Here is a 24,083-nt window from a genome sequence, read left to right as displayed (position 1 = left end):
GTTTCAGAAACTTACCCTGAGTATGGTGTCTCCTTTGATCCATGATACTGAAGGCTTGGGATTGCCCATTGTAGTACATGGCAAGACTGCCTTTAATCCCTCTATTATTTTTACATTGATAGGAGGACGTGTTATTTTAGGCTCTAAAAGGAAAAAAAGCCCAAAACAAGAGTTGAATATTTTATAGATATCAAAATAGGATAAATGTTGACAAAACATTAAATTTAGAGTTCATTTACATTTACAGTGCAGGTGGGATAATTTAAAAGGTCTAAATGCTTTTATTAGTGGTCACATAATCACACTTTCACAAGTAATTCTGAGACACTCTGGAGGTAGTAAATTTCCAAAGTTAAATGTTAATTTAACCTAAGAAGTTAGTGTTATTAGAGTAGTAAATTATTTTAAAATGTTATTAAGTGGTTGTTGGGCTAAGCAAAACTGAGCAAAAAATTTAATTATAAATTAGTGATTAGATACTTTGCAATTTTTTTTACTTTGTCAAAGGACTCACTGAGAAAGCAGCTTCCTTATGTGTTTTATTTTTATCTAAATTATTGATTGAAATTAATGTTGAACATAAATACAATTAAAATTGCTTTAACAAGTATATAGCTTTAGCTTAATAAACTTCAATAAATATCACAATGAAATTTTTTAGTCACTCTCCCTGGGCATCCATTAGGGATTTTTGTTTGTTTACTTATTCCCATTCACTTTTCTTTTTTCATGGCCAAATAATCCTCTTTTCTTTTTCACACTTGTTGGACTTAATAGCTTTACAGCATTCAATTATATAAGCCTCATTTTATTTAACTATCTCCCATTGTTGGGTGTTTAGATTATTTCTGGGTTTCTAAAATTATATTTTATAATGTTGTAAAAATCTGTAAATAGCTATCTCTCTTTCTCCTCCCTCTCTCTTCTCATCCCTCTTTTACATCCTATGACACTTCAGGATACATTTGAAACAATGGAATTACTGAATTGAAGATTACTTTTGGAACCTTTACTCTGTACGATCAGCTTGTTCTCCAGCAAAATTCTGAGAGTTTGCGTTCAAATCAGCAATGAAAGAGCATTTCCCCACAACTGTGCAAGCGTTGAATTTCATGGCTTGTCAATATCTTTGTCCTAATGTATGCTAAATTATTAATTTTGAAATACACAATCTACATACAATTTGCACCAGGATACACTTACAGTGTAAAGTATTATTTACTCCCGTAGAGCCAAATAAGAACATTAGGTATATAGTGGGATGATTTTTAAAAATCACAATAAAACTAATTTACTTAAAAAATACTGATATGATTTTATGTTGGATGATAAACTAGACTGTGAGCTGCTTGAGAGTAAGAATTTTTTCCGCTCTGGGGACAGTGCTTAACACAGTTCTTGGCACTGAGTTGGCACTTAATAAATGCTAGCTGACTGGCTAATAACACTTTTTGGACAGCATTTTGTACTTTTCATTTTCACAAATATTATCATAGAGTTTTAGAATATTTGGCAGCTGCATGTCATATACACATAGGATCATAAACTTGGAGTTAGAATGTACCTTAGAGGCAGCATGGTCTAGTGTAATGAATACTGGACTTGAAGGCAGGAGACAGGTTCCAATCATATTGCACAAAGTTATTAATGGTGGAAGAGTAGTAGATACTGGCCTGGAATCTGGAGGACTTGAGTTCAAATCTGGTCTCAGACACTTACTAACTTTGTGACCCTGGGCAAGTCACTTAACCCAGTTTGCCTCAGTTTCCTCATCTACAAAATGAGCTGGAAAAGGAAATGGCAAACCACTCCAGCATCTTTGCCAAGAAAACCCCAAATGGGGTCATGAAGAGTCAGACACAACTGAAACAACTGACCACCACCAACAAAAAGTTATTAGCTGTGTGGTCATGGGTAAGCAAATTAACCTTAATCTGTCAAGTATGGATAATATTTACAGTTATTCCTTCCACATCACAACTTTCCAATTGCAATTTTGATGTATCAGGGGTCAGCATTAGAAATCAAATGAGAATTTTTTGGAGAGTTTTGTGGAAGCTGCAGACAACACGCAAAGGCCAGCAGATGACACAGAAAACATTTAGAAACTCAGAACATCTTTTATCTTTTAATACCATAATAATTTAGACTTCTTCTCTGGTATGAAGGGAGGGCTAATTTTTTTATGTGGATTTTCCAGATTGGCAGGCACCAAACCCCTAACCCCCATGATGTGGAAAGGATAACTGTATATGAATTATAACACAAGACTGACATCAAGAAAGCACTTCAAAAGCCTTAAAACACTGTAAATATGTTTTGATACAGGGGATTTCTTCACATGGAGGTTTCCTATGAAAGTTTCCACGTGGAAATCATAGATCCAGTCCCTATTACTATGCTTATTATTATTAGAGGTTATGCAGTCTAATCCCTTCCTTTTAAAATAATTTTAACATGATGAAGAATCTGAAGCTTAGTAAAATAAAGCAACTTGTTCAAACTACAACTAGACAACTCATGAGGCACAGAGCTGGACCCTTTGAGCCCAAATTTGTCATTGTTCATCACATCATACCACTCCTAGCATCCTATTTTATAGATAAACAACCTGAGACCCAGAGAGAAGGGATTTGCCCTAAATTATATGGTTATTAGTAGTAGAACTAGGATGAGAAGCCAGGTCTCCTGACACATACCCCAGAGCATGCTCCAGGATGCCACAGAAGCTCATCTGATCTTTTAACATATTCTTGTGAGGTTGGGCAGGCAGTGTACCCAGGTATATAGCTTCTCAAGGCAAAACTCAGTAAAGTTAAAGAATTTGTTCAACTTTAGCTATTGACAGCATCTGTACGTCAACCCATTTCTTCTGATATCTTATCCAGAGTCTTTTCAAGTATAATATAATTAGAATAAAATTTCATATAGGAAGGGGGAGGTTGTGCAACATGATTCTTAGTTCTATGGATTCAATTCATGTTTTTCTTTAAATGGCGGGAGGGGAGGAAAAAGCAGTTATTAAGTACCTACCTAATGCGGCAGCTACATGGTACAATGAATAGAGCACTGGGCTTGGATTCAGGAAGACCCAAGTTCAAATCTGGCCTCAGAAACTTATTAGCTATGTGATCCTGGACAAGTCACTTAACCCTGTTTGCCTCAGTTTTCTCATCTGTAAAATGAACTGGAGAAGGAAATGGCAAAGCACTCCAGTATCCCTGCCAAGAAAACTCCAAATGGTTTGCTGAAGAGTTGAACATGACTGAAAAATAACTATACGAGGTGCCTATGATGTGCCAGTCACTGTGCTATGTCTTTTACAAATTATTGTATCATCTGATTCTCACAATAACCCTTGGAGGCAAATACCACCATTGTCTCCATCTTACAGTCGAGGAAACTTGGAAACGGGCAAATGGAGCTTAAGTGACTTGCCCAGGGTCACACAGCTAGTAAGCTCTCTGGCTGAATTTAAACTCAGGTCTTACTGACTCCAGGAAGGGGCAGTGAGGTGGCGCAGAGGGTAGAGTGCTGGGCCTGGTGTCAGGAGGACTCATCTTAAGTTCAAATGGGGCCTCATACACTGTGTGACCCTGGGCAAGTCACTTAACCCTGTCTGCCTCAGTTTGCTCATCTATAAAATGAGGCGGAGAAGGAAATGGTAAAGCACTCCAGTATCTTTGCCAAGAAAACCCCAGATGGGGTCACAAAGAGTTGGACATGACTGAAAAAGACTGAAAAACAACTTCCTGACTCCAAGCCCAGTGCTCCATCCATTGTGCCACATAGTTGCCAATGAAACCATTTGGAGAAATCAATTAACTAGTTAATTAATGAAATTAATTTGGCACAGGCACTGTATTAAGAAGTGGCTCCAAAATACACTGGCTATGGGGGTAGAGCCAAGATAGCCGCATGAAAACAAAATACACTGGCTATCAACCTCTCAAAGGAAATTTTCTAGCAATGATCATGTAACCAGAGCTGTAGAATGATAAAGAGATTGCCCAGTTACGAATGCTGGTTACAATAACATTCACAAGAAAATCTTTGTGGGAACTGCGTTGTAATTCTTTTATTTCACTCTGGACTATCTTACATTACTAAAACATAATGAAAGACTGTCTTTGAAAGTGGGCTATTGTGATGGGGGATGCATGTCGTTTCTTTCATAGACTACACCCTTATCTACCTGCTATTATCACAGAAATGGGACAAAACTAAGGACTTTTTCTTTCACTCAAAGATGACTGAATGAGGTGCTTTTATGTTTGAACATGCAGCATAGCCTAGTGGATTTTCATCAGTGGATTGTATCTATCAAAACTAAATTCTATCTCCAAGGACAACTTCTTTTGGGGCTATACCATTCAACTTGGACTAGTATTTTCCTTTCACCCATGTCCCATGATTCAGTGCTGTACAGTAAAACATATGGTGTTGTGTAATGAAAAAATAATTAATTGTTGTTGTCGTGTCTGACTCTCCGTGACCCCTTTTGGGGTTACTTGGCAAAGATGTTGGCGTAGTTTGTCACTTCCTTCTCCAGCTCATTTTACAAAAGAGGAAATTGAGGCCAGATTTGAACTTATGAAGATGAGTCTTCCTGACCCTGGGCTGGGCACTTTATCCACTGTGCCACCTAGCTGCCCTAAAGGAATTAGATTTGGCATCAAGAGCTTTTAAGTCATTTTTACCTACCTCTATCTCAGCTTCATCATCTATAAAATGAAGATAGTATTTGCCAGCATTGACTCCTCAGAGTTACTACAATGATCAAATCAGACATACTATGTGTATGTATTTTAGGAAACGAACTATACAAATATATACTACTATTAACTTGTTTAGTGAAATAAAGGAACTCCAAAGCTGTGGGCAAATGAAAGCATCAGCTTTGAACAGGAATGAATATCGTTTGTCACAAGTGTGCCAAATTATATTTTAAGGTTTTGTCTGGTGAGCAAAACCCAAAATAACTTGGAAACTTCCTGGATTCCAGAGGTTGTGATTTTACTTATCACGGAATCTTAGACTGTTTGGGCTGGAAGGGAGCTTAGAGATCACCATCATTTTAAAGCATGAATCACACTTAGTTCATCTACTTCTAGTTGTCACTGTAAGATACCTTTATGAGAATGTTTTACAATGGGTCGATTTTCTATTAAAAGTACTATGGAGACTAAATTACCAGGCAAGCATAGATTAGAAAAGTTTTTGAAGCTGAATAGTTAACAGTATAGTAGACCTTTTTAAAAAAAAATCAAGGAAGGTTAGAACTATTTTGGTCTAATGGTCTTCCTATTACTTAATTTCATTAATTAATTAATTTTCATTAATTAATCAAATTGATTAATTTATCAATATTTTAATTAATGGTACTTACTCATTTTCACTTGCAAGGCCCCACAACTCTCAGCTGCAACTCCTACTCCATTGTTGGCAGTGCAGCAGTACACACCATCATCACTGTCTTCCACACTCAGAATGGTTAGAAGCTGCCCATTCTCTCGAATACTGTATCGAGTATCAAAGAGTCTGAAAAACAGGCAGGTTGGTTAAGAAGACTATATTCTTTTGTATTCAACTAAACTCAACCAAGGTTATTAAGTGCCTGCTATAATAATAATAAAAATAATAATGATGGTAATGATAATGGCTAACACTTACATAGTGCTTACTGTGTGCCAAGCTTATATTACTGTCTTATTTGATTCTCCTTTGGAGGTAGGTGTTGTTATTATACACATTTTACAGATAAGGAAACTGAGGCAGAGGTTGTGACTTGGCCAGGATCATGGAGCTAGTAAGCGTCTGAGGCCAAATTTGAACTCTGGTGTTCCTGACTCCAGGACTGGTGCTTCATCCCTTGTACCAATATGCTGTCCCTAAGTATTGTGTGCAAGAACACTGTATTTTGGTGCTTAGAGAAATCCAAAATTAATCCTGCTCTCACAGCTTATGATCTTATAGAAAGGCTTAGGGCAACTAGATGGGCCAGTGGGTTGAGTGCTGGGCCTGGAATCAGGAAGACCTAGTTTAAATCCAGACTGAGATACCTACTAAGCTGTGTGATCCTGGACATGTTACATCATCCTGTGTGCCTCAGTTTCCTCATCCATAAAATGAGCTGGAGAAGGAAATGGCAAACCACTCCAGTATCTTTGCCAAGAAAACCCCAAATGGGGTCACACAAAGAGATGGACAGGACTGAAACAACTGACGGACAACAGAAAGGCTGTGACATATACATAAATAATACAGAATAAACTATAACTTATACTTGACAGAAGATTCAGGGGCTGAGATCATGGTATAGGAAAGATCGGATTCATTTCAATTGATCCTAAATGACAGAGCTAGGAATAATGGGTTGAAATTTCAGGAAGTAAAATTTAAATATAAAGAAATAATATGTCCTTTCCACTGGCTCTGCCATATTCCAGTGAGTTGCCAAAATGGCGAACACAAAAGGAAAAAGGAGAGGGACATGCTACATGTTTTCTAGGCCCTTTCGAAAACATGGTGTTGTCCCTTTGGCTACATATATGCAAATATACAAGAAAGGTGATATTGTAGGTATCAAGGGTATGGCCACAGTTCAGCAAGGAATGCCCCACAAATATTACCATGGCAATACTGGACAACTCTATAATGTTACTCAACATGTGGTAGGCATTGTTGTAAACAAACAGGTTAAGGGCAAGATTCTAGCCAAGAGAATTAATGTGCGTATTGAGCATATTAGGCTTCTAAGAGCAGAGATAGCTTCCTGAAGCATGTAAAGGAAAATGATCAGAAGAAGAAGGAAGCCAAAGAAAAAGGCACTTGGGTTCAACTGAAACGCCAGCCCGCTCCACCCAGAGAAGACACTTTGTGAAAACCAATGGCAAGGAACCTGAGCTGTTGGAACCAATCCCCTGCGAATTCATGGCATAAATGACTGCTAAAAAATTTTCAAAATCTTGGATTATGAAAAAAAGAAAAAATATATAAATTCCTAATAGTGAGAGCTGCTTAAAAGTAGAATAAACTGCCTTACTAGGTAGCCGTTTCATCATCACTGGAGAGCAAAGAAGCTGGATGACCATTTTCTGTGAGGGATGTTATGTGGGATTGATATTGTAGGAAGGGATTGGACTCAGTGACTTCTGAGGTCTCTTCCAGCTCTGAAATTCTAAGGTTCTAACCAGAACCTAATAAGTTTACTGCAAGACTGGAAGAAGTCCAAAAGACTTATGGTAAGGCCTCACTAAAACTTTAAAGAAGGGGATTCTTCCTTTGCCTGCTTTTAAAGAAACCTCATTGAGAAAACTGTCATCTGGGAAACCATTTTCCAATTGTCAATATGGTCTCTGGCAAATTTTTACTAGTCCATGAACTTTTACTTTCAAAAGTTATTTCTTACAACCATTAAAAATAAAAGTAAGCAAAAAAGCAAACAAATGAAAAACCCTTGTTTTTGACAAATAGGCTAAACTACACCCTCATTCACTGAGGTCAATATGAACATACCCTAACTTTCAATTAATTAGAGAGGGTTGAGAGGTCATGGTGACCACATACCACAGAGGGAGAGATGACTCACCATGACTAATCATGTTCTATGACCCTGATGTAAGAGAGAAAATTATAGAAGTGACCACAGGAAATAGAGCACACAGCCACTTCTGTATTTGCCAGGAGCCCAGAGCAGCCAAAAAATTGTCTCTGGGCTTAAATGAAATTCAATTACAATTGTTAATTAAAAGTATTTTAATAATAAAGATTGAATTCAGAAATATTTGCAATTCTGTGTGAAGAGACATTATCAGATGGTACAATTTAGAATGATAGACTTGGAGATGAAAGGAGCCTTCAGGGCCATATATTCCAACCTCCTCATTTTACAGCCACTTGAGGAAACTGAGGCTCAAATAGAGGAAATGGCTCACCCACACTCATACTTGAACTCAGACTGTCTAACTCCAAATCCCAGACCCTTTCTACTGTACCATGCTTTTTTTCTACCTTCCTCATTCATTGATTGTAAAGGGGAAGACTTTATAAAATTATTTAGTTTATAACATAAACCTGAAATATTTTAAAGTTAAAAACATCGAATTTGACAATTTTTAAAGATCAAGATTTATAGCAAAGTTTATTAATTTTTTGATACATTTTTACCTACACATGAACTGTATACTATCTTCAGTACTTCTAATAAACTCAACTCATATAGGAAAAAGTTTAACAATTTGGTTGAGATTTTTATAAAATCATAAAATGTTCCCTCTATTTCCTAAATTTGCTGAATCATCAGAGTTAAATATGAAAAACTATGCATGAATTACTGCAAATCTTTGGAAACACTTTATTGAATGAGGACATTTGTGGATTATAACCTATAAATCTTCAAATCATTGATATTGGAGAAGAAAAGTGATAGAATTATGTTCAGATTCTAGATCACAAGAAATATTTAATTCTTTTTCTTTTTTTGGCAGGGCAATTGGGGTTAAGTGACTTGCCCAAGGTCACACAGCTAGTACATGTGTCAAGTGTCTGAGGTTGGATTTGAACTCAGGTCCTCCTGACTCCAGGGCCAGTGATCTACTCACTGTGCCACCTAGCTGCCCCCAGAAATATTTAATTCAATGAATATTACTAGATATGGTGGTAAATGTTTAGCAATTGCATTTCCAGGGAGAAAAAATTGTGTGCAAAACACACTTATAAATTTAATCTGCATTATTAACATTTTCTCCACTATTTTCTTGTTTAGACAATCAATGAAACTATAAGGCAAAATCTGATCTGTAACACTGTCTATTTCTGAGGTATGTATGCTCATCCTGAAAACTTAGCAATTGGCTTTTGGAGCCCGTGTCAAGCTTACTCCAACACACCCCTGAGTATTTATCCAGCTTGAAGACAAAAGGAAAGACAGATTTCGCAGATCCCTCCAAATAGGTAAAAATAAAAGAGCATTTCTTAAAACATTTTCAACAATTATCTGAACCAATACATTCAGAATTGACAATAATAAAATGGGGAAAAAAGTATCATTTAGTACCTGGCCCTGCCATAATCACATTTCTAGCTCCATTCCTCCTTCTCTTCTCACTTTGAGGAAGAAACAAAACTAATAATACTGATTACCCTCCATTTGTATGATATATATCTATATATAGATATAGATATAGATATAGATATAGATATAGATATTTTAAATTAGAGATAGCATGTCTTAGTAAACAGTGTGAGCCTTTGAGTCAAGAGGAGGGGTTCAAGTCCTGCCACTGACACATATATTGGCTTCATGACCTTGGACAAGTCATTCAATTACTCTCTGCCCCCAGGCAATTCTCTAAGTCTTAGAAACCTGCAAGATTATAATATACAGACCAGTTGCTGATTTTCATGAGTAGAAGGAATTTCCTTACATGGAGTTTTCTGTATCATGGAGGTCACAGCTCTAGACACCCTACTCCTCACAAAGTAATATGCTTATTTTGCATGATATTCAAATATCTGTCCTTAAATATACTATTTTTATGTTTATGTTTATTTCCACGATAATGGTTTACATATATATTATATATATATATGTACACATATACATATGTACATACACATACATATTTCTATCTATTGGTAGCCATCTCTAGAGTGGGGGGAAGAAAAAAAGGGAAAAAAGAAAGCTATATAACTTTATTATGTATTTAAGAGGAATAGCAAGTTGTAAATAATAGATTTTCAGTTTTGCATGCAATCTTTTTTTTTCCTTTTGTTATACTATGTTTTAAAAATGCTTGTTTTATTTCTTAAGTTCAGGATAGAATTTTTAAAAATGCTGATTTAAATAATTTTTCAAAGTTTGTTTATTCCATAATTTAATAAATATATACACACACATAGCATACATCAGGTATCAATGGTTTCACCCATGTTGTTTCTCCCCCTATTGATGTGGACTGCAACTGTTCCACACATTAGTACAGTTTAGTGAATTGCTATTCCTTGTCCCTGGTGTTAACTGCCCCTCACCTCCATCACTTCTAAGAGGACCCACCTTTTGGTTAGTTTTCCAAACTTTGTAAGGCTGGTCCTTGGATAGAAGACACACCGCCAATCTAGCAATGGGTCTGCATTCAGGGCCTATTCAATTGAGTAGGAGGCGGAGTATGAGCTGACACTCCCTGAGTGACTCTATAAGAACCTAGGTCATAAGAATCCAGGTCATGATGAAGCATGGGAGCAAAACTCTAAAGGAAAAGACAGCCAGCTAGCTAGAGACGTGTAGCTACAGATATCTGTGGTTTAGGTCTGTCACTTCCTTGGTACAAAGAGGTTTCACTGCAGAAACTCACCGGATAGTATGTATGTATAATGCACCCACATATTTTTAAACTTTATTTTTCTTTTAAATTTAACAAAAATTAAATAAAATTGACATTTGCACATACGTAGTAGAACAGAAACACAGTATTGTCCATGAAACTGCAGATCTATGTTATGTTCAGTTTGCTTTTTTTTTAAATACTCTATGAGTTCATCCTGTAGCTTTCAAAACTGTCCTGATGGTCTGTGTTTGTTTCTTACTTTTTTTCTGCTTTTTTTGTCTACATTAGAAAGGATGTCTCAATGACCCTCTTTTATTTTTATTTTCTCTCCCCCCCCCCTTTTTTTTGCTCTCCTACTCCTATTCTCTCTTGTGCTTCCCCCCTTCTCCCTTTCCCCTTCCCAATGCTTTTTTAATTAATTCATACTGTTTCTTTCTAGCTCTAATCAAAATCCAATCTCACAAGGTTGTTATGAGGAAAATACCTTGTAAACCTTAAGACTATAAAATCTTGAGAGGTAATGTGATATAGTAGTGAGCCAGTCTTGGAATCAAGAAGACCTGTGTTCAAGTTTGACCTCTGAGACATACTGGCTGTGTGACCCCGGGCTAATCACATAACCTCTCAGTGCCTTAGGCAATTCTTTGAAACTAAAAGTTCCAGAGAAGGTATTGACTTGAATTCATAGTTTCTCTACCCCATAAAGCAATTAAGGGGTACAGTAAATAGAGCTTTGGATCTGGAGTCAGGAAGACCTGAGTTCAAATCCAGCTGAGATACTTACTAGCTGTGTGACCCCGGGCAAATCACTTAACCTCTTTTTGCCTTGGCTTCTTTAACTGTAACTTAGAGATAATAATAGCATCTTTTTCTCAGGGTTGTGGAGAGAATCAACTGAGATACTATTTGCAAAGCACTCTTCTACAACCTCATGTGGTTTACCAGGTGCTTTTCTCATTATAATCCTGTGGGATACAAAGTGTATTAATATCCTGATTTTATATATAAGTAAACTAAAACCCAGAGCAATTAAATGGCTTATCCATAGTAAAACAAAAACAAAAAAGAAACCAAACCATCAGTAAGTGCATTGTGTAAAATAGGGAAAAAAAATTCTTATCGTTGTATGAAGCTGTCATATGGATACTGAATAAACTCCGCAAGGATATATGAATTAGAAATATAAATGTGGAGAGAGGCCAACAACTAATATCTGTAACAGAATACTGGATACTCCATCTGGGTGTCCATTGAGACAAATTAGTCAAATTACACTGTGCACCATTTGAAATATACAGAAATGTCATTTTAGATAAGGAAAAATATATATTTCCTTTTCTCATCATGATTGTACTTTGGCTGGATACATAGACAGGACAGTATCAGAGAATATATATGTATGTATATATATATGTGAGTATAAATATGTATGTATAACATGTTGCACACGTTATGTATGAGATATAAAAATATAACCATATACTTTATATATGTATAAAATGTATCTGTATAATTGTATTAAATTATTATTCCCTGGATAAAATAAACTTTGTTCTCAAATATTCCATGGGCAAAAGCCTAAAACATACTTTCTTAAAGATTTTTTGGGGGGAGGGGAGAGTGCTGGGGGTTGTGTTTAAAAAAGGGTAAAGTTTTCTCCTTTCTGTTAACACTGACATTCTATGACCACCACAAAATGGCAAAGAATGTATTGTTGGAGGAGAAGACAGGCTGGTTGCAGATTTATCTGAGCTTATGTAATTCATGGTGGTTTGCATATACAGTTTTCATGGCCAAATACAAAGGATTTGAATATTTTGCAGATGTCTTTGTGGTATGAGGTTTTCTCCTCATTCATTGAACAATTCACACAAGTTTGGAAATTTACAATCATTTGCATCGTTGCTGCCATATTAGTAAAAATTGCTTTGGGATTGTGGCAGACGCAGAATTATAGTAGCCAAAGTAGGCTTTTCTATTCCTTTTCTTCCCCTTTTACTGACACCCTATCACATTTCAAACCCACAAAACAAGCTTCCTATTTCTCACTGGCTTTTGAAATATCTGACATGTAAAGAGTTAAGTCTGAATTCATTGGTAAGGATTTTAGGGATAGGCTTCCAAACCCAAGGCATGGGTCTTTTTAAGTAGATAGTCTCCTAAAGCATGATAGAAAAACAGGAATTGTGGTAATCCTTGTGTAAATTTGAATGAAACATTTCTTTCTCCATATATCCCAGTTTTTCTAGTGCTATCACAGAGCTACAATTTTTATCAGTGTATATATATTTCCTATGCAAAATATAGATCTCAACTCCATGATATCATCTCATCCTCTACAATCCTTGTCTATGTCCTTCCATAAATATTCCACCCAATGCCCTTTAGGGTCTTCTTTTTATTCTTTTACTATAATACCTAGTACTTATAGAATATTGTGCTTTAAGGTCTGAAAGACACTTTACAAATAATATCTCATTTGTTCCTCACAAGAACCCTGGAAGGGCAGTGCTCTTATTGTCTCTCGTGTTATCCTCCTTGATGTTATTACAGGAAACTGAGGTATATAGAGGTTAAATGACTTGCCCAGGGTCACACTGCTGGTAAGTGTCTAAGGCCATATTTGAATTCATTTCTTCCTAACCCCAAGTCCAGCACTTTATCCTCCACCTATCTAGCTTTTATTAAGCACCTACTATGTTCCAGGCACTGTGCTAAGCACTGAGGATACAAAAAAAAATGCAAAGAAGAGTCCCTGCTCTCAAGGAGCTCACATTCTAATGGGAAAGATAAAATGCAAACGACTGCGTACAAACACGGTGTGTACATGATAAGTTGGAGATGAACCTCATAGCCTGAGGAAGATTGAAGATTGAGGAAGACTGGAAAAAGCTTCTTGTAGAAGGTGAGACTTTAGCTGAGACTTAAAGGAAACCAGAAGGCTGAGAAGAGGAAGGAAAGAGTTCAGGCATGGGAGCTAGCTGGTGAAAATACCCAGAGTCAAGAGATGAAGTGTGTTATGTGGGAACAGGAAAGAGGCCAGACGATCATGAAGTATCACAAAGGATCACAAAGTCAAAGAGGGCAGTTATGAGTTGCAAGTTGTAAGCAAGCGCTCAAGTCATCATAGGTAATCCAATGTTGCCAGCTATATCCAACATGTTTATCTTCCTATTGCCCTTTGGGTTAATTAATATATTGACTCTTCCCAATGGCATTAAGTAGGATTCTGGAGCGATAATTCTCAAGAATATTTAGCCATATGAAATGAAGTCATTGTTTTAAATTGATCAATTGAAATTTCACATATCTGCTTTATGATCACTTTCAAAGGAATTCAAATAGGTAAACCCTAAAGTGATCTAGAAGAATGCCAATATGGTCTATTTACAGTTTAGTCTGCCAGTTTGGCACAAAAAATGAAGCTAACAGTTTTCAAAAGGGCATATGTAACCTGAATAACCCCCTTTCCCTCCTTTTCCCAAAACATCTCAATGTCTTAAGCCATATTCACATCATTCCCTCCTGTCTCGGAGTATAATGTGAAGTGACTCATCCACTTGTACCTTCGATGCCATGTTCTCATCCCCTCTCATGTATTTTAAATATCTCCCTCTACCTGCAGCTGAACCTCAGGTTACAAAAAATCCTCATTAAGGAACCATAAGCATGGGGGGATCCTTGAAGCAATCAAGTTTTCTTCCTTTTATAGATGAGGAAACTGAGGCCCAAGAAGTTTAAATCTAGGGTCACACAGCTAGTAAATATGGTGGGCAGGATTCAAACCCAGGTATTCCTGACTCTGCGTCTACCACTTTATCCACAAACCATGGGGCTTCTCATTTCTGTTATACTTAAAACCAAATAAAACTTCTTGCCTTCAATTCACGATTCTCTCCAACTGCCCTCCTATCTCTCCCTTTCATTTCACTTTCAAACTTCTCAAAAGAGTAGGTTCTCACAACCTTCTTCCTGCTCAAATTCTTGTAATATAGTTTCCATTCCAACCACTCTACTGAAACTCCTCTCTCTGTGGGCCCTTATGTCCTCTCCTTAAATACTATCACTTTTCCCCTGGATTTATCCTGTATGAATCTCTTGACATTTGACACTGTAGGAAAAAGGAAAAAGGAAATAAGCATTTATTTAGCATCTACTATGTACCAGGTACACTGGGCTAAGCATTTTTTAATTATCATCGTATCTGAGATCTTACTACAACCTTGGCAGGTAGGTGCTATTTCTCCATTTCTCAGTTGAGGAGACAGACATACAGAGGTTAAATGACTTGCCCAGCATTACACAGTTAGAAGATACCCGAGGTGAGATTTGAACTCAGGTCTTCCTGAGTGTAGGCCCATCACTCTAACCATTGTGCTACCTACCTACCTGTAGAAGAGGCAATAGAAAGTCCCTTTCTTGTTGGTACTTTTATTTCTCTGATATGAACCCTCAAATTTCTCCTGTCTCTGACCACAACTTTTCTATTTCTTTTCCTGGCTTCTCTTCCCTTAAATGTGGGTGTTCTCTAAAGTTTTGTCCATGGCCCTCTTCTTCCCTTCCTCTAAACCATTATATGGTCTCATTGACTCTCCAAAATTAATTTTCACCTGAGCGGGTATCTCCCAAACCATATCTTTATCCTTCACTTCCCACAGCTTCATATTTCTAGATACTACTCATTGAATGCCTCCACCTGAATGTCCTAATGTTGCCTCAATCAATATGTCCAAAATTGAATTGATTGCATTGCCCCCTTCCCAAACCTGTCCTAAACCAAGGCTGTCTTCTCTGTTTCTGTTGCTGGCATCATTGAGCTTCCTATAACTCATGTTAGTATCTTTAGTCATCTTTGATTCCAATTCTCCCATACACAACATACTAAATCAGCTGTGAAATCCTATTGCTTCTAGCTTTGTAATGTTTCTTATCCATGCCCATCCTCTCCATTCCCACTGCAACTTCATTCATTCAGATCCTTATCTCTTCTCATGTACATTATTGTAATGGTTTCCTAAATAGTTTTCCTCTTTTCATTCTGTCCCCTTTCTTATCCATCCCTCATATTGCTTGCTGTTTGACTAATCTCACTGGATTTTTATAACCATGGCACTTCTTTACAAAAAAACCTGAAACAACAACCACCACCACAAAAAAAAAAAAAGGAAAACAAAAAACCTTCAGTGACTTCTCACTGTCATTCAAGTAAAGATCTTCTTCTCCGCCCCCGCCCCTCCTCTCCCCCACCAACCTCCCCCCCCCTTCTCCTATAGTAAACAGGAATATGGAAGCAACCTGAATGCATACATCCCAGAAAAGGTATAAAAATTAGCCAAGGGGTTATACACAATAAATGTCAAATGTCTGCTTTAAAGACAAAAGTAATAAGAGTCCTTTGGAGGAACAAAAAGTTTGGTATGCCAAGGAAAATAATGAAAAAAAAAGTAGGAGTGGTGGCAGCATAGAATTACCAGATCTCAAATAAATTATAATATGGCTCTCATCAAAACTATTTGGTGCTATTTAAAAAAAGTAGAAGGGATCTAACCCTAGCATAAGGAAAAAGAACTGGCTTCAGAGTCAAGAAGAACTGGGCTCATATCCCATCTCTGACACATAATAGTTCTATGATGTACAAATTACTTGATGTCTCCATGTTCTAAGTAACTCTATAAGACTATTAAGTTGAAGAGAAGGTGCTGATCTGAATTGGTAGATCAAGTTTTCTCATCCAATAGTTCCCTATATCAATGAAATCACAGTGTGGTCCCTATTCCTAAAAACAACCACAATGACTAGACTAGACTAGGTAAGTGAGAATACAGAATATAGTAGAACAAAAGAACATAAATTACTCAACGAGGAACTTTTAATATGACAATAATTACTTGGAAAATTAGATGGTAGTTTGACAGCAAATAGATTTAGACAGTAACCTACAACCATATGCCACAATAAACTGCCAATGTAGACATAATCTAAATATAAAGGGTCATGTCACATTAATAAAGCTTTTTTCCAGAATAGAATCAGTGCCAGTAAGAAAGGAAACTATTGATGAGGGGGGAAAATATTTTAATTTCTTGATAAGAGTCTAATATCCAAGACATATTTAGGGACTTACTCAAATATATGAGTAAGATTCATGTCTATGTAGATAAGTTGTCTATTAATGTGAACAGTTTTCAAAATAATGTTTCCAAACTATCAACTAATATAAAAAGATTGCTTGAAATCAGTGATAAGAGAGATAAAAATGAAAATGACACAGTTCACCTTCTACCTTTGAAATTGACAAAGATGTTTAAAAAAAGGAAATAAATGATGTTAGAAGGGGTGTTGATGCTAGAAAGGAGGCCAGGCAGACAAACACAATACCAGAGTTGTGAATTAACTCAATAACTCCAGAAAACAATTTGGAATCATGTGACAAAAGTCACTATACAGAGATTTATAATCTTTAGCCCAGTGATCTCACTGCCTGGCATTTGACTAAGCAGGGCAAAGACAGAGAGATATGTCTCATAGAATGAGGATATTAATTGAAGCATTTCTGTGGCATCAAAATTCTGAAAGCAAAGTGGGTGCCCATAAAGTGGGGAGTAGCTGAATAAAAGGTGATATATGAGTGTAATGTAATATTATGTGGCAAGAAATGATGAATATTAAGGAATTAGAGAAGATATGAATACAATGATGTAAAGCTAGTAGACCCAGGATAAGAATAGTGACAATGATTAAACTTGAAAAAAAGCCTAAAAAGCCTATCATAGTTTTCTTTCTGTTTTATCTCTTTTTAGTTTAGATAACAGAACTATACTTAACTCACAGAGGGAATTTAATATTGTGCTCTGTATCTCTATTTTTGCAAATGATTTATATGGTAAGAGGACTTGATCCTGTTTGTGCTTGATAGGATTCACTTCTAATATTTACCAGGGTCCACTATCTTTTCTTTGAGAGTTTATTTATGGCTTACACAGTTTCTGCTTCTCAGATTGTGTTTAGATTCTCTATTTCTTTTATTGTTTACCTGGATATTTTTGAATTTCTATAAATATTAATCCATTTCATTTAATTTTTTTAGGTCTTGTTACTTTCAACAGTTCCTTCTCATTGGTCAGAATAAGGGTCAAAATAATAATTTCCCTCATTTATTTTTCTACCTTTGGAAAGATGAAATTTTCAGCATAGTGAGTCAAGAATGTATCCGGCTATGTTCTTCTCGTAGTGGCAAAATACTAGAAATTAAAAGGGTACCTATTGATTGGGAGATGCCTGAACAGATAATAAATGCAATGAGATACTATTATTCCATAGGAAATTCCATAGGAAAGGGAAAGTTTCAGAAAAATCTTGCAAGACTTCATGAACTTATATGCAGAGTCAAGCAAGCCAAGCCAGAATATTTTTATAAGAAAAACACTGCTAAGGTAAACAACTTTCAAATACCTAAAAACTGTGATTGATGGAATGACTAACCATGATCCAGAGGACGGATGAGGCAGCATGCTATACTCTCTCCTGAGAGAGAGAGAGTATAGACTCAAGATAGAGAATGAGACATACAGTTTTGGACATAGCCAAAATAGGAATTTATTTTGCTTGACTACTACAAGGTTTTGGGTTTCCATTTTTTTCTCAGTAGGGGGGAAAGGAGAGAAAAGAAATACTTCTTAATTGAAATAAATTTTTTAAAGGATTTATTAGCCATAACAGTAAGAGATAGTGGAACTTCTCTCTCATTGTGTGAATTTCTCTCATTGCCTATAATGCACTCAGTCGTTAGAGAACTGATAAGGAAATTATCTTTCAGTATAGAGACAGAAATCATATAAGGGGAATGCAATATACACCATCAGATGTGGCCACTCTAATGGCTGGTTTCACTTAAATGTTTTCCTTTGTTACCAGGAAGAGTTCAATGAAAGGGGGCAAGAGGGGTCAAGAGGAAATTACTGGCATAAAAACAAAAGGCAACAACAAAACCTTTAAAAATAGTGACTGCTCTGTTTTATGAGACCAAACTCTAGCAGATGTCAAAATAGTTAAAGTTCCTCAACTCAACTATATCCTTCCTCTTTGTCAGCTTTGAATTCTGCATCAGGAATTCATCATCCATTTCCTCCATCTGGTCTGGTGGTTAGTAATAATAATACCTGAAATTTATATTGCATAGACATATTTGCAATGCACTTTAGGCATAGCATGTCATTTGATCCTGACAACTTTCCTGTGATATAGGTACTACAGATTATATGATCCCCATGCAACAGAGAAGGAAGCAGGAAATCAGAGGACTTAAGTGATTTTCTCACAATGTCTGAGGCAGGATTTGAAACCAGAAAACTACTGATACTCAGTCCAGCATTCTTCCTCCTGTTCTATACAGACTACAGTTGTATGTTTGATATCTGTAGTGTTTTCAATGTTTGCTGACTGTGTTTGAGAGGCACATAATTTACCAATTTATATTCACTCTGTCGTTATGTCTTCTACAAATAACTTGCCTGAAATATTCCCAGCATAGCAATGCTTATTTCTAGCTTCGCTTTATATTCATCCATCATGTTTCCTTTTAAGTGGCATAGATTTTCACACACACATACATATGTAATATATGTTATATATAGTTCTACTTAAAAGAGTTAACAATTAAACATATTTTTACAAGGACAATTGCGTTTTACTATTTGTGTGTTTGTTAGGGGATATCCTCAGTACCCCTTCCTTTGTTGATATTATAACTGATAACTTATAACTGTATCCCCAGCTCTGCTATCCCGTGAAATGCCATAGTGAACACCTGATATTTCATAGTTGTTTGAATAAGGTATAGAACAGTACTTTATTCTCCAATCTCACTCTAATGCAGCAGTGTTTTCCAGTGGGTCCCAGGATCAAGAGAGAGATTTTCCATTATCAAGTGGAGTAGGATTCTCTTGACTGGGCTGTGAGAGAAGTGATTTTCTGTTGATTTAATGGGGGCCAGCCTCTCTTCATTATAAATTGAAGCCTATTGGCCAAACCTACAATTGATTATATTATGCTTTGAGGTGGAGTTGATATATGATCAGAAGACCTCACAGAAGAACACTTGACTAGAAGTATGGAGGAAGAAGAAAATAGGACCTAGCCCTACTGATCTCTCTCAACTGTGAAGGCATAGGATCTTGGCAGCTTCACTCCTACCTTCCTTACTGGGTCTCAAACGGCTATGCAAACAGCTGCCTCATCCTGCTGCTGCCCTTCCCCTTCCCTTCTGGGGGCCTAAGAGAGTAGCATCCCTTTAGGCAGACTGTTGCCTTTCCAGTTGACCACAGAGTAATAGCAGTCTTAGAGCTAAACAAGAACTAGAAACTTCCTCTTGTTCTTCCCATTTTCCCTTTTCTCTTTCTGCTAGGCATCTGTCTTTCTATCTATCTTTCTCTTTCATGACAAAATAGGGTAGGCCTTGCTAGGCTAAGGAAAGGTAATTATCTATTAATAGCTGTGCATTTTAAAACAACAATAAATAGTTCAGTAGAACTTTAAGGTTTGAAAAGGACTTTACATATCATTTCATTTAATCTTCACAACAATCTTGTGAAGTAGGAACTATTTTGATCCCTGTTTTACAGATGAGGAAACCAAGGCTGAAAGTGTTGAAGGGACACAGTGTCTGAGGCAGAATTTCAACTCAGTTCTTGCTGACTCCAGGCACAGCATTCTCTCCTCTGTGCCACAGAGTTGCCTCTAGACGTATGCTATATGTTTAGGATGACTGCTAAGGATCCATTTTTCATCATATACAACAGAAATTACTTTTGATAGGCTGGCATGTTTATCACTGAACTAGACATTTGATGTCGGTTGATTTCCCACTGATGCATTCACATTCTCTCAAAACTTTCATTAGCGTTCATCTCAGTAGATCTCTGGCGACTTAGACCTAATCATCACAAGAGTGAGTGCAAGTATCACAATGGATTTGGGGCACACTAGACTCAATAGTGAAAGTTGAGGGCTTTCTTTCTCCTTTTATTTGTTATTCCTTTTGAATCTCCCCTTACATCCTATAATTCTGGTCATGATACCCATCTCACCAAGGCTCAGGGACATCGATGAAGCACCTGCTTTGTCAAAGTCATTCTGTTACCAAAGCAAGAAACAAAAACACATAAAGAACCTTTTTGGTTAAAAGTCTAAATTCAAATTACACCTTACTATAACGTATTATTATCGTATCTTTACCTCTGGAATAGTTTGTATATGCATGTGTAGAGAAAACTTATAGCCTCACATAAATCATAATATTATTAAAGGACACAATCATCTTGGCCAAATCTTTCCAAAAAGAGATTATTTCTTTGCCTATTAGTTATATTTGGTAATTCCTTATTGTGGTATAAAGGACACCTTGGGTTTTTGGAGACTTAGCCAAAGGAATGGATTCTCTAGTAGGACCAAGCAGTATGAATCAACAAACATTTTTGAAGCACCTACTATGTGCCAGGTTCTGTGCTAGATGCTAATATACAAATATAAAAGTGGAAAAGGAGCCAAGTACAGGCCTAGTGACAGACTCTGTGCCTGTTATACGAGGAACAGAAAAACTAAGACTTTGAGACGTTCAAAAATCTGTGGACCTTGAGTGACTATTTTGTTTTTGTTTTTTTAGCGACTCTTAAAGACCATCTAATAAAGTGGAGAGGGGCTGCAATGCGCCTTGCTGGAAGGACTAATGAAATACGGAAAATCATAGATTTCCTAGAGAATTCAACTTTTGAAAATATAAGTACCAGCTACGTGAATAGAGTTTCTTGAGGATGATTTTTCCATTTGTTGCCTATATCAATAAGGCAAGATTCATGACCTCAAGGATGACCATGAACATGCCTGAATGGTTCAGAATGGTTCAGAAATTCTCTAGGTGGAAGGCCAAGTAACGAGAGAATCCAATCCCAGGACCAGTAATTCCAATTCCATATAGTAGCAATAATATTCCAAAGCCAGTAAGTCCACCTCAATGTAGCAACAAGGAAAATATAACACAATATTTTAGCAAGGGGCCAAGTCATCCTGGAACCTTCCCCTCTGCTAGGGCCTTTCTGTAAATAATCACTCAGTAATCCTAACTCTCCACTTAGCACTCTCTTCTGCAGCTCTGTAGACTCTGAATTCCTGCTCCTCCTCCTTGGGCTGAATTCCTGATTCTCGCTGCCTCAATGTCTTCTTGATGTCTGCTTCTGAATCCTGCCACTCTCAGTTCTGCTGCTGTGCTGTTCTCAGTTCTGGGCTCTCTTTTTATACAGTCCTACCTGGCATCTGACTGGCTAGAACTCAGCGCACATACCATGGGCTCTGGTATTAGCAGCTCTCCTTAGGACCCTGAGCACTTCACACCCATATCAGCTTAACTAGCAAAAGGGTGTGAGGGCCCTGGTTAGTGAAAGGGTATGGGCCTGCCTCTAATAAGGCTTCCCTTTGTTAGCCCCACCTGAGGCTTATTCAAAGATCTTTCACATACTGATTGGCCTTATCTTGCCTAAAGCAAATTAATAAATAGAAGAGGGAATTAATTGCTATCTAGAGAAGCTAGCTAATCTCTTCTTAACTGATGCTTCAGCCACATAAGTGAGGTTAACCATTTTATTATATATAACCATTTAGCTCAGCTAAAGTGGGGAAGGAGACATCCTCAGAGTCAGGATCTGGGTTCAAGTTCTGCTCTAACATGTGCTCACTGTGATCCCAGTCAAATCACTTAACATTGCCTCTTACCATACACCCCTCCCCCAAAACTCCCTAAAATTAGAAATTGCAGAACAGCTGTAGGACTGCCTAAACAGAGAGAGTTTCCTCACTGGGAGTTCCCTACCCTGCCAAATAAAATCACAAGTTCAGATAAACAAATCCTTAAATTAACAATCTGCTATTCCTTGTGATACCCCTTGTTGCCTGTAACACGGCCTGATTACTGTCGATCACGTGTTAAGTCCTTTTTTCTACCGGAAACCACCTTTTGAAAAGATGATTGAGGACAAGGTGAGCCTACTTTGGATATCATCCAATGGGTTCATTATTGGAAGTACCAGAGGGACCTCATTATAACAGTTTTACCTCTTATTCCATCCTGGGGCATGAACTCTGAGGATAACATTAGAATCAGGCTTGTCTTAAAATCGTTTCTCAGAAGGCACCATTAGCTTTAATACCCATATGTTTTTATTTGCTGATTTTGAGTTATAGAACATGGAGGCCCACATGATTAGCTAGTGTTTAGAGGAATTGATTCTAACTGGTCCAAAGTGGTAACCAGATTTTTATTTGTTTTGGTGGCTTGTTCTGGTTCAGAATCTGAGCCAAATTATATGCAATATAACAATATATAACAATATAACAATATTTGCAGATGCTTAACATTCTCTCACTGTCCAGAGATCTAGTCAAAGTGAACAATGCTACTTTCTGTTACCTGGAGTGAATCTCCTGCCTTTCAGAATATCAGAGACAGCCTTGGAGTAAAGCTCATTTACTGTAGTTTTGTGAATGTCTAAATAGTGTTGGGAGAAGCTTCTTTTACTGATAAAATAAAAATAATTAAGTAGCCCTTTTCTTTTCGGTGAGGTGGAAGATCAATAGTTGTATGTGTGCAGTGGCTGAGACAGGGAAACACCCTTACCTTGTGTGATTTAATGAAGATATCATAGGACTTGCAGTCAGTGGTCCTACAAGGCTTGGAGTCAGGAAGACTACTCTTCCGGAGTTCAAATCTGGCCTCAGATACTTACTAGCTATGCGACCCTGGGCAAATCACTTAACCCTGTTTACCTCAATTTCCTCACCTGTAAAATGAGCTAGAGAAGGAAATGGCAAACCACTCCAATATCTTTGCCAAGAAAACCCACAAATGGGGTCATGAAGTTGGACATGTTGACTTAAAAAAAGAAAAAAAGAGATAAAACAATAACTGAACAGCGACAAGCCTGAGTTCAAATCTTATTCCTCTACTTACTAGTCGTGTGAGTCTGGGCAACTCAACTGACCTCTCTGACTTTGGTGTCCTTGTCTATCTATAAAAATGAGAATACTATGTACTTTACATGGTTATTGCAAGGACCAAATATTATTAAGTAATTGGAAGTTCTTTGTGAACTCTGAATCACTCTACATATATAAGGAATTATTAGTATGCATATGAAAGGAGTTTGTAAATTATAAGATTTTATAAAAATGGAAAATGTTTTATCTTCTACTAACAGTTGCCTTCAGGAGTTGGTGGATGAAAATAGAATGTGAATTACTCTGCCATAGTTGCATTAAATGAGGGAGAAATCATGCTTCATGTTCTTAGGCCCCAATTTATAACACCAATATATTCCAAGATAATTTACTTGGAGAAAACTATTATCATGCCAAAGGCCCCCTTTAAGGAACAAACCATATGGACTTCCTGATATTAACTCATGACTACAGAACTTTCACCAGCATGGTTTACCTTACAGAAGTGTTTTCCTTTTTTTCTACATTGATGCTTTAGGTCTTTCCATTTCTTCTGAAAATGTTGTCCTCAAAGATACCATTATAGAAGATTTTACTAAGAAGCCAGAAATCATGGAGCAGATAAATTGATTCTGAATCTCAATAAAGGTCTCCTAACAATTAGTTTTAAAAATTCAGAACTTATTGAGAATGGGATATGACTCACAACAAGGGGAATCAACCAACTGACAAATGAACATTTATTAAGCACCACTTTGCGCCAGATTATGA

The 24,083-nt window shown here is 36.9% G+C and overlaps 1 protein-coding gene across 2 annotated transcripts in view; it reads right to left on the bottom strand.

Moving 5' to 3' along the window:
- The window catches only part of MUSK (muscle associated receptor tyrosine kinase), a 208,486-nt gene that overhangs the window by 128,246 nt on the left and 56,157 nt on the right, over positions 1-24,083 (bottom strand). For both annotated transcript variants that reach the window (XM_036739041.1, XM_036739042.1), the window contains exons 3-4: positions 5,390-5,541; positions 16-143 (exon numbers count right to left, since the gene is read on the bottom strand). In XM_036739041.1, coding sequence (XP_036594936.1) covers positions 16-143; positions 5,390-5,541 — 280 coding nt within the window. The remainder of the gene's footprint in view (positions 1-15; positions 144-5,389; positions 5,542-24,083) is intronic.

The sequence above is a fragment of the Trichosurus vulpecula genome, chromosome 9 (genome assembly GCF_011100635.1).
Source record: "Trichosurus vulpecula isolate mTriVul1 chromosome 9, mTriVul1.pri, whole genome shotgun sequence".
NCBI classification, from domain to species: domain Eukaryota; kingdom Metazoa; phylum Chordata; class Mammalia; order Diprotodontia; family Phalangeridae; genus Trichosurus; species Trichosurus vulpecula.
This window is presented reverse-complemented; position numbering and strand designations above follow the sequence as displayed.